Genomic DNA, 11906 nt, shown 5'->3' with positions numbered 1-11906 from the left:
GGGTTGTATTCATTAGTGTACACCGTAGAAAAACGTTTTGCAATGGAAAATGAAAAGGTAGTGCCTCCCTGTTTCAGTCCATTGTCTTCTTTCAAAGACGTCGGTGCATAATTAATACAATCCTGGTTTGTCTAGGAACTGTCATTGTCTCTTCTCCTTCATCTGCAGTTAACTTGTTCTCAACTTGCCTACCTGGTTAAATAAAGGTGAAATAAAATAAAAAATAAATAAATATGAGTGTTAGCTGTGTTGCTGGCGATATCAATATACAATAGAACAGGGAATCCAAGCCCAGTCAGTCCCCATTCAGGTCCTGTAATGACTGTCTCATATTACTTCTCCAGTCCACTGTCTGATAGATAGGCAGATCTAATGCCCTTTTGATGATGCTCCAAGCTGGTCTCATCTGAGACAGTTGTTGGTTTCTCTTTCTATAGGGGCAGCCTGGTTGGTTCCTGGTGGTTTGACTCCTCTAGGGGCAGCCTGGTTGGTTCCTGGTGGTTTGTCCTCCTCTAGGGGCAGCCTGGTTGGTTCCTGGTGGTTTGTCTCCTCTAGGGGGCAGCCTGGTTGGTTCCTGGTGGTTTGTCTCCACTAGGGGCAGCCTGGTTGGTTCCTGGTGGTTTGTCTCCACTAGGGGCAGCCTGGTTGGTTCCTGGTGGTTTGACTCCTCTAGGGGCAGCCTGGTTGGTTCCTGGTGGTTTGTCCTCCTCTAGGGGCAGCCTGGTTGGTTCCTGGTGGTTTGTCTCCTCTATGGGGCAGCCTGGTTGGTTCCTGGTGGTTTGACTCCTCTAGGGGCAGCCTGGTTGGTTCCTGGTGGTTTGTCTCCTCTATGGGGCAGCCTGGTTGGTTCCTGGTGGTTTGACTCCTCTATGGGGCAGCCTGGTTGGTTCCTGGTGGTTTGTCCTCCTCTAGGGGCAGCCTGGTTGGTTCCTGGTGGTTTGTCTCCACTAGGGGCAGCCTGGTTGGTTCCTGATGGTTTGTCTCCACTAGGGGGCAGCCTGGTTGGTTCCTGGTGGTTTGTCTCCTCTAGGGGCAGCCTGGTTGGTTCCTGGTGGTTTGTCTCCACTAGGGGCAGCCTGGTTGGTTCCTGGTGGTTTGTCTCCACTAGGGGCAGCCTGGTTGGTTCCTGGTGGTTTGTCTCCTCTAGGGGCAGCCTGGTTGGTTCCTGGTGGTTTGTCTCCACTAGGGGCAGCCTGGTTGGTTCCTGGTGGTTTGTCTCCTCTAGGGGCAGCCTGGTTGGTTCCTGGTGGTTTGTCTCCACTAGGGGCAGCCTGGTTGGTTCCTGGTGGTTTGTCTCCACTAGGGGCAGCCTGGTTGGTTCCTGGTGGTTTGTCTCCACTAGGGGGCAGCCTGGTTGGTTCCTGGTGGTTTGTCCTCCTCTAGGGGGCAGCCTGGTTGGTTCCTGGTGGTTTGACTCCTCTATGGGGCAGCCTGGTTGGTTCCTGGTGGTTTGTCTCCTCTAGGGGCAGCCTGGTTGGTTCCTGGTGGTTTGTCTCCACTAGGGGCAGCCTGGTTGGTTCCTGGTGGTTTGTCCTCCTCTAGGGGCAGCCTGGTTGGTTCCTGGTGGTTTGTCTCCACTAGGGGCAGCCTGGTTGGTTCCTGGTGGTTTGTCCTCCTCTAGGGGCAGCCTGGTTGGTTCCTGGTGGTTTGTCCTCCTCTAGGGGCAGCCTGGTTGGTTCCTGATGGTTTGTCCTCCTCTAGGGGCAGCCTGGTTGGTTCCTGGTGGTTTGTCCTCCTCTAGGGGCAGCCTGGTTGGTTCCTGGTGGTTTGACTCCTCTATGGGGCAGCCTGGTTGGTTCCTGGTGGTTTGTCCTCCTCTATGGGGCAGCCTGGTTGCTTCCTGATGGTTTGTCTCCTCTATGGGGCAGCCTGGTTGGTTCCTGGTGGTTTGTCTCCTCTAGGGGCAGCCTGGTTGGTTCCTGGTGGTTTGACTCCACTAGGGGCAGCCTGGTTGGTTCCTGGTGGTTTGTCCTCCTCTAGGGGCAGCCTGGTTGGTTCCTGATGGTTTGTCTCCTCTAGGGGGCAGCCTGGTTGGTTCCTGGTGGTTTGTCCTCCTCTAGGGGCAGCCTGGTTGGTTCCTGATGGTTTGTCCTCCTCTAGGGGCAGCCTGGTTGGTTCCTGGTGGTTTGTCCTCCTCTAGGGGCAGCCTGGTTGGTTCCTGGTGGTTTGACTCCTCTATGGGGCAGCCTGGTTGGTTCCTGGTGGTTTGTCTCCACTAGGGGCAGCCTGGTTGGTTCCTGGTGGTTTGTCTCCACTAGGGGACAGCCTGGTTGGTTCCTGGTGGTTTGTCTCCACTAGGGGGCAGCCTGGTTGGTTCCTGGTGGTTTGTCTCCTCTATGGGGCAGCCTGGTTGGTTCCTGGTGGTTTGTCTCCACTAGGGGGCAGCCTGGTTGGTTCCTGGTGGTTTGTCCTCCTCTAGGGGCAGCCTGGTTGGTTCCTGGTGGTTTGTCTCCACTAGGGGCAGCCTGGTTGGTTCCTGGTGGTTTGTCTCCTCTATGGGGCAGCCTGGTTGGTTCCTGGTGGTTTGTCCTCCTCTAGGGGCAGCCTGGTTGGTTCCTGGTGGTTTGTCCTCCTCTAGGGGCAGCCTGGTTGGTTCCTGGTGGTTTGTCCTCCTCTAGGGGCAGCCTGGTTGGTTCCTGATGGTTTGTCCTCCTCTATGGGGCAGCCTGGTTGGTTCCTGGTGGTTTGTCCTCCTCTAGGGGCAGCCTGGTTGGTTCCTGGTGGTTTGTCTCCACTAGGGGCAGCCTGGTTGGTTCCTGGTGGTTTGTCTCCTCTATGGGGCAGCCTGGTTGGTTCCTGGTGGTTTGTCCTCCTCTAGGGGCAGCCTGGTTGGTTCCTGGTGGTTTGTCCTCCTCTAGGGGGCAGCCTGGTTGGTTCCTGGTGGTTTGACTCCTCTAGGGGCAGCCTGGTTGGTTCCTGGTGGTTTGTCTCCACTAGGGGCAGCCTGGTTGGTTCCTGATGGTTTGTCCTCCTCTAGGGGCAGCCTGGTTGGTTCCTGGTGGTTTGTCCTCCTCTAGGGGCAGCCTGGTTGGTTCCTGGTGGTTTGACTCCTCTAGGGGCAGCCTGGTTGGTTCCTGGTGGTTTGACTCCTCTAGGGGCATCCTGGTTGGTTCCTGGTGGTTTGACTCCTCTAGGGGCAGCCTGGTTGGTTCCTGGTGGTTTGACTCCTCTAGGGGCAGCCTGGTTGGTTCCTGGTGGTTTGTCTCCTCTATGGGGCAGCCTGGTTGGTTCCTGGTGGTTTGACTCCTCTAGGGGCAGCCTGGTTGGTTCCTGGTGGTTTGTCTCCACTAGGGGCAGCCTGGTTGGTTCCTGGTGGTTTGACTCCTCTAGGGGCAGCCTGGTTGGTTCCTGGTGGTTTGACTCCTCTAGGGGCAGCCTGGATGCTTCTCTGGTCACCCAATCCAGGCATGGAATAGAATCATTGAGCCAGGCATGACTATATAGCGGTCCATGATCTTTTGTGTCCATGACTCCACTGGTCTTTCATAGTGTGTATGTGTGTGTGTGTCTTTCCTTCCTTCCTTCCCTAGGATGTGTGTGTGTACTCCACCGAGCCAGAGTGTAAACAAAGAGGGTACCACACATCTCCAGTAGGTATATGACTTCCCAGTGTCTTCCTCAGACACTTCAAATAGCTCTAATATATTACACTTTCAGTATGCTTTATCCAGCCTCACACAGCAGTGAGTCCACACAGAGCTTCTGTTGGTATATCATCTAGTATGTCCACAACACTGATGTTTTACTGGTACTTTGTCTCTATAGTCACAATACAGTCTTTATCCGCAACCCCAGGTGGAGCAGACCGTGCCCCAACAGTAAGTCATAGGTCTGAGGTCGCAGCCCAGCGTTAGGGAGTGGTCTGTCTATAGCAGGGAGCTGGTAGGGCTGCCGGGCAGGGGTGGGCTGTGGCTTTGGTGGCTGTGGCCCTGGCTGTGTGTAGGGCTGTAGCTCTGGCTGTGTCTCAGGGGCAGCAGGTCGTAGTGGCTGGGGATGTGGCTGTTCCTGGGGAGGTCGTACGGGTTCTGAGGGTACGTGGGAACCACCACACCATTACAGCCCTGGAGAACACTCACCTTGGGTTCTAAAGGGAGGATGGAGAGATTAAGGGATGGAGGGATAGAGATAGGGGGATGGAGGGATAGAGATAGGGGGATGGAGGGATAGAGATAGGGGGATGGAGGGATAGAGATAGAGGGATGGAGGGATAGAGATAGGGGGATGGAGGGATAGAGATGGAGGGATAGAGATAGGGGGATGGAGGGATAGAGATGGAGGGATAGAGATGGAGGGATAGAGATGGAGGGATAGAGATAGGGGATGGAGGGATAGAGGTAGAGGGATGGAGGGATAGAGATAGGGGGATGGAGGGATAGAGATGGAGGGATAGAGATAGGGGGATGGAGGGATAGAGATGGAGGGATAGAGATGGAGGGATAGAGATAGGGGATGGAGGGATAGAGATAGGGGGATGGAGGGATAGAGATAGGGGGATGGAGGGATAGAGATAGAGGGATAGAGGTGGAGGGATAGAGATAGGGGGATGGAGGGATATAGATGGAGGGATAGAGATAGGGGGATGGAGGGATAGAGATGGAGGGATAGAGATAGAGGGATGGAGGGATAGAGATAGGGGGATGGAGGGATAGAGATAGAGGGATGGAGGGATAGAGATAGGGGGATGGAGGGATAGAGATAGGGGGATGGAGGGATAGAGATAGAGGGATGGAGGGATAGAAATAGAGGGATGTAGGGATAGAGATAGGGGGATGGAGGGATAGAGATAGAGGGATGGAGGGATAGAAATAGAGGGATGTAGGGATAGAGATAGGGGGATGGAGGGATAGAGATAGAGGGATGGAGGGATAGAGATAGAGGGATGGAGGGATAGAGATAGGGGGATGGAGGGATAGAGATGGAGGGATAGAGATAGGGGATGGAGGGATAGAGATAGGGGGATGGAGGGATAGAGATAGAGGGATGGAGGGATAGAGATAGGGGGATGGAGGGATAGAGATAGGGGGATGGAGGGATAGAGATGGAGGGATAGAGATAGAGGGATGGAGGGATAGAGATAGAGGGATGGAGGGATAGAGATAGGGGGATGGAGGGATAGAGATAGAGGGATGGAGGGATAGAGATAGAGGGATGGAGGGATAGAGATAGGGGGATGGAGGGATAGAGATAGGGGGATGGAGGGATAGAGATGGAGGGATAGAGATAGGGGGATGGAGGGATAGAGATAGAGGGATGGAGGGATAGAGATAGAGGGATGGAGGGATAGAGATAGGGGGATGGAGGGATAGAGATGGAGGGATAGAGATAGGGGGATGGAGGGATAGAGATAGGGGGATGGAGGGATAGAGATGGAGGGATAGAGATAGGGGATGGAGGGATAGAGATAGGGGGATGGAGGGATAGAGATGGAGGGATAGAGATAGGGGGATGGAGGGATAGAGATGGAGGGATAGAGATAGGGGATGGAGGGATAGGGATAGAGGGATGGAGGGATAGAGATAGAGGGATGGAGGGATAGAGATAGGGGGATGGAGGGATAGAGATGGAGGGATAGAGATAGGGGATGGAGGGATAGAGATAGGGGGATGGAGGGATAGAGATAGGGGGATGGAGGGATAGGGATAGAGGGATGGAGGGATAGAGATAGGGGGATGGAGGGATAGAGATAGGGGGATGGAGGGATAGAGATGGAGGGATAGAGATAGGGGGATGGAGGGATAGAGATGGAGGGATAGAGATGGAGGGATAGAGATAGGGGGATGGAGGGATAGAGATAGGGGGATGGAGGGATAGAGATAGGGGGATGGAGGGATAGAGATGGAGGGATGGAGGGATAGAGATAGAGGGATGGAGGGATAGAGATAGGGGGATGGAGGGATAGAGATAGAGGGATGGAGGGATAGAGATAGAGGGATAGAGGTGGAGGGATAGAGATAGGGGGATGGAGGGATATAGATGGAGGGATAGAGATAGGGGGATGGAGGGATAGAGATAGAGGGATGGAGGGATAGGGATGGAGGGATAGAGATAGGGGGATGGAGGGATAGAGATAGAGGGATGGAGGGATAGAGATAGGGGGATGGAGGGATAGAGATAGAGGGATGGAGGGATGAAGAGAGAAAGAGAGGTTTGAACTTTTCTGACTAATCAAAGTGATCATTCAAACACTTCATACAAGTGCCCTCCACAATAACCCCCTTAAACAGAGACAACAGACAGACGACAGACAACAGACAGAGACAACAGACAGACAACAGACAGAGACAACAGACAGACGACAGACAGAGACAGAGACAACAGACAGACAACAGACAGACAACAGACAGAGACAACAGACAGATGACAGACAGAGACAACAGACAGACAACAGACAGAGACAACAGACAGAGACAACAGACAGAAACAACAGACAACAGACTGAGACAACAGACAGAAACAACAGACTGAGACAACAAAAATAGACAACAGACAGAGACAACAGACTGAGACAACAGACAGAGACAACAGACAGAGACTGAGACAACAGACAGAGACTGAGACAACAGACAGAGACATAGACAACAGACAGAGACAGATACAACAGACAGAGACTGAGACAACAGACAGAGACTGAGACAACAGACAGAGACATAGACAACAGACAGAGACAGATACAACAGACAGAGACTGAGACAACAGACAGAGACTGAGACAACAGACAGAGACATAGACAACAGACAGAGACAACAGACAGAGACTGAGACAACAGACAGAGACATAGACAACAGACAGAGACAACAGACAGAGACTGAGACAACAGACAGAGACTGAGACAACAGACAGAGACAACAGACAGAGACTGAGACAACAGACAGAGACATAGACAACAGACAGAGACAACATACAGAGACTGAGACATAGACAACAGACAGAGACAACAGACAGAGACATAGACAACAGACAGAGACAACATACAGAGACTTATATTTCCCTCACTAACTTTAAACATCAGCTATCTGAGCAGCTAACCGATCGCTGCAGCTGTACATAGTCCATCTGTAAATAGCCCACCCAATCTACCTACCTCATCCCCATATTGTTTTTATTTACTTTTCTGCTCTTTTGCACAACAGTATTTCTACTTGCACATCACCATCTGCTCATCTATCACTCCAGTGTTAATCTGCTAAATTGTAATTACGTCGCTACTATGGCCTATTTATTGCCTTACCTCCTCACGCCATTTTCACACACTGTATATAGACGTTCTTTTTTTCTATGTGTTATTGACTGTACTTCCATGTGTAACTCTGTGATGTTGTATGTGTCAAACTGCTTTGCTTTATCTTGGCCAGGTCGCAATTGTAAATGAGAACTTGTTCTCAACTGGCCAACCTGGTTAAATAAAGGTGAAATAAAACAACATTTAAAAACAGACAACAGACTGAGAGCCAGTCAGTTACACAGAAAAACAAATTCATCTTCCTCATGATGTCATCTTCTCCAGAACTAAGGGGATGTCGATGGCCCTACACCCCCCGTAACTCACCAACGTCGTAGACGTTCTTGCTGGCGGTGGTGGAGACTATAGCAGAGGAGCAGTAGGACATCTACATAACTATATATCTATAACTCACCAACGTCATAGACGTTCTTACTGGCGGTGGTGGTGACTATAGCAGAGGAGCAGTAGGACATCTACATAACTATATATCTATAACTCACCAACGTCATAGACGTTCTTGCTGGCGGTGGTGGAGACTATAGCAGAGGAGCAGTAGGACATCTACATAACTATATATCTATAACTCACCAACGTCATAGACGTTCTTACTGGCGGTGGTGGAGACTATAGCAGAGGAGCAGTAGGACATCTACATAACTATATATCTATAACTCACCAACGTCATAGACGTTCTTACTGGCGGTGGTGGTGACTATAGCAGAGGAGCAGTAGGACATCTACATAACTATATATCTATAACTCACCAACGTCATAGACGTTCTTACTGGCGGTGGTGGAGACTATAGCAGAGGAGCAGTAGGACATCTACATAACTATATATCTATAACTCACCAACGTCGTAGACGTTCTTACTGGCGGTGGTGGAGACTATAGCAGAGGAGCAGTAGGACATCTACATAACTATATATCTATAACTCACCAACGTCATAGACGTTCTTACTGGCGGTGGTGGAGACTATAGCAGAGGAGCAGTAGGACATCTACATAACTATATATCTATAACTCACCAACGTCGTAGACGTTCTTACTGGCGGTGGTGGAGACTATAGCAGAGGAGCAGTAGGACATCTACATAACTATATATCTATAACTCACCAACGTCATAGACGTTCTTACTGGCGGTGGTGGTGACTATAGCAGAGGAGCAGTAGGACATCTACATAACTATATATCTATAACTCACCAACGTCGTAGACGTTCTTACTGGCGGTGGTGGAGACTATAGCAGAGGAGCAGTAGGACATCTACATAACTATATATCTATAACTCACCAACGTCATAGACGTTCTTACTGGCGGTGGTGGAGACTATAGCAGAGGAGCAGTAGGACATCTACATAACTATATATCTATAACTCACCAACGTCATAGACGTTCTTACTGGCGGTGGTGGAGACTATAGCAGAGGAGCAGTAGGACATCTACATAACTATATATCTATAACTCACCAACGTCATAGACGTTCTTACTGGCGGTGGTGGAGACTATAGCAGAGGAGCAGTAGGACATCTACATAACTATATATCTATAACTCACCAACGTCGTAGACGTTCTTGCTGGCGGTGGTGGAGACTATAGCAGAGGAGCAGTAGGACATCTCGTGGTGGACAGGACTCTTCATCTCTACATAGCTGCTCTCTGAGTGTTTACAGGCCACGGCCACGGACAGCGGGTCATTGATGGTGGCGTAGGGGTTCTCACTGTTCAGAGAGCAGGTGCTGGACAGGGAACCCTTCATGTAGTCTGACAAAGACAAATAACAAACTGAGAAGCAGGAAGACAAGAACCCCTTGACCAAGGTAAAGGTATCTGTCAGCCTTTCAATGCATTCATCATATCAACATTGGGAAACAAATACAACATAAGATTACAATTCTACCCCAGGAGGTAAGACAAGTGAAAACTATTGTCCACTGACAACCTGTAGAAAAACAATTCAAAACAGAGTACAGGATAAATGATACAGGACACAGCATTCACAGCATTAGTAGCATATCACAGTATAAAGCATTTAAATCCAAAAGAAGTGAGTTTGTTTATGGGGTGTTGTGTTAGTTAGAGACTGGAGGAGAGGAGGAGAGAGGGGAGTGTGTTAGTTAGAGACTGGAGGAGAGGACCAGAGAGGAGTGTGTTAGTTAGAGACTGGAGGAGAGGACCAGAGAGGAGTGTGTTAGTTCGAGACTGGAGGAGAGGAGGAGAGGACCAGAGAGGAGTGTGTTAGTTAGAGACTGGAGGAGAGGAGGAGAGAGGAGTGTGTTAGTTAGAGACTGGAGGAGAGGAGGAGAGGACCAGAGAGGAGTGTGTTAGTTAGAGACTGGAGGAGAGGACCAGAGAGGAGTGTGTTAGTTAGAGACTGGAGGAGAGGACCAGAGAGGAGTGTGTTAGTTAGAGACTGGAGGAGAGGAGGAGAGGACCAGAGAGGAGTGTGTTAGTTAGAGACTGGAGGAGAGGAGGAGAGGACCAGAGAGGAGTGTGTTAGTTAGAGACTGGAGGAGAGGACCAGAGAGGAGTGTGTTAGTTAGACTGGAGGAGAGGACCAGAGAGGAGTGTGTTAGTTAGAGACTGGAGGAGAGGACCAGAGAGGAGTGTGTTAGTTAGAGACTGGAGGAGAGGAGGAGAGAGGAGTGTGTTAGTTAGAGACTGGAGGAGAGGAGGAGAGGACCAGAGAGGAGTGTGTTAGTTAGAGACTGGAGGAGAGGACCAGAGAGGAGTGTGTTAGTTAGAGACTGGAGGAGAGGACCAGAGAGGAGTGTGTTAGTTAGAGACTGGAGGAGAGGAGGAGAGAGGAGTGTGTTAGTTAGAGACTGGAGGAGAGGAGGAGAGGACCAGAGAGGAGTGTGTTAGTTAGAGACTGGAGGAGAGGAGGAGAGAGGAGTGTGTTAGTTAGAGACTGGAGGAGAGGACCAGAGAGGAGTGTGTTAGTTAGAGACTGGAGGAGAGAGGAGTGTGTTAGTTAGACTGGAGGAGAGGAGGAGAGAGGAGTGTGTTAGTTAGATACTGGAGGAGAGGAGGAGAGGACCAGAGAGGAGTGTGTTAGTTAGAGACTGGAGGAGAGGAGGAGAGGACCAGAGAGGAGTGTGTTAGTTAGAGACTGGAGGAGAGGAGGAGAGAGGAGTGTGTTAGTTAGAGACTGGAGGAGAGGACCAGAGAGGAGTGTGTGAGTTAGTGACTGGAGGAGAGGAGGAGAGGACCAGAGAGGAGTGTGTTAGTTAGAGACTGGAGGAGAGGAGGAGAGGACCAGAGAGGAGTGTGTTAGTTAGAGACTGGAGGAGAGGACCAGAGAGGAGTGTGTGAGTTAGTGACTGGAGGAGAGGAGGAGAGGACCAGAGAGGAGTGTGTTAGTTAGAGACTGGAGGAGAGGACCAGAGAGGAGTGTGTTAGTTAGAGACTGGAGGAGAGGAGGAGAGAGGAGTGTGTTAGTTAGTGACTGGAGGAGAGGACCAGAGAGGAGTGTGTTAGTTAGAGACTGGAGGAGAGGACCAGAGAGGAGTGTGTTAGTTAGAGACTGGAGGAGAGGAGGAGAGGAGGAGAGAGGAGTGTGTTAGTTAGACTGGAGGAGAGGACCAGAGAGGAGTGTGTTAGTTAGAGACTGGAGGAGAGGAGGAGAGGACCAGAGAGGAGTGTGTTAGTTAGAGACTGGAGGAGAGGACCAGAGAGGAGTGTGTTAGTTAGAGACTGGAGGAGAGGAGGAGAGGACCAGAGAGGAGTGTGTTAGTTAGAGACTGGAGGAGAGGAGGAGAGGACCAGAGAGGAGTGTGTTAGTTAGAGACTGGAGGAGAGGAGGAGAGAGGAGTGTGTTAGTTAGAGACTGGAGGAGAGGAGGAGAGGAGGAGAGAGGAGTGTGTTAGTTAGACTGGAGGAGAGGACCAGAGAGGAGTGTGTTAGTTAGACTGGAGGAGAGGACCAGAGAGGAGTGTGTTAGTTAGACTGGAGGAGAGGACCAGAGAGGAGTGTGTTAGTTAGACTGGAGGAGAGGACCAGAGAGGAGTGTGTTAGTTAGACTGGAGGAGAGGACCAGAGAGGAGTGTGTTAGTTAGAGACTGGAGGAGAGGAGGAGAGGACCAGAGAGGAGTGTGTTAGTTAGAGACTGGAGGAGAGGAGGAGAGGACCAGAGAGGAGTGTGTTAGTTAGAGACTGGAGGAGAGGACCAGAGAGGAGTGTGTTAGTTAGACTGGAGGAGAGGACCAGAGAGGAGTGTGTTAGTTAGACTGGAGGAGAGGACCAGAGAGGAGTGTGTTAGTTAGAGACTGGAGGAGAGGAGGAGAGGACCAGAGAGGAGTGTGTTAGTTAGAGACTGGAGGAGAGGAGGAGAGGACCAGAGAGGAGTGTGTTAGTTAGAGACTGGAGGAGAGGACCAGAGAGGAGTGTGTTAGTTAGACTGGAGGAGAGGACCAGAGAGGAGTGTGTTAGTTAGACTGGAGGAGAGGACCAGAGAGGAGTGTGTTAGTTAGAGACTGGAGGAGAGGAGGAGAGGACCAGAGAGGAGTGTGTTAGTTAGAGACTGGAGGAGAGGACCAGAGAGGAGTGTGTTAGTTAGAGACTGGAGGAGAGGACCAGAGAGGAGTGTGTTAGTTAGAGACTGGAGGAGAGGACCAGAGAGGAGTGTGTTAGTTAGACTGGAGGAGAGGACCAGAGAGGAGTGTGTTAGTTAGAGACTGGAGGAG

The 11906-nt window shown here is 50.9% G+C and overlaps 1 protein-coding gene across 2 annotated transcripts in view; it reads right to left on the bottom strand.

The window, feature by feature from the left end:
- Positions 1-742: 742 nt before the first annotated feature.
- LOC106593436 (multiple epidermal growth factor-like domains protein 11) overlaps positions 743-11906 on the bottom strand; it is a 386429-nt gene continuing 375265 nt past the window's right edge. For both annotated transcript variants that reach the window (XM_082969798.1, XM_082969799.1), the window contains 2 exons: positions 8779-8985; positions 743-4084 (listed from right to left, as the gene is read on the bottom strand). In XM_082969798.1, coding sequence (XP_082825924.1) covers positions 3867-4084; positions 8779-8985 — 425 coding nt within the window. In that variant the 3' untranslated portion in view covers positions 743-3866. The remainder of the gene's footprint in view (positions 4085-8778; positions 8986-11906) is intronic.

This window comes from Salmo salar, chromosome 26 (genome assembly GCF_965601325.2).
Source record: "Salmo salar chromosome 26, fSalSal1, whole genome shotgun sequence".
Classification (NCBI taxonomy): domain Eukaryota; kingdom Metazoa; phylum Chordata; class Actinopteri; order Salmoniformes; family Salmonidae; genus Salmo; species Salmo salar.
The sequence above is the reverse complement of the archived record's forward strand: the minus strand, read 5'-3'. Positions and strand labels throughout refer to the sequence as shown.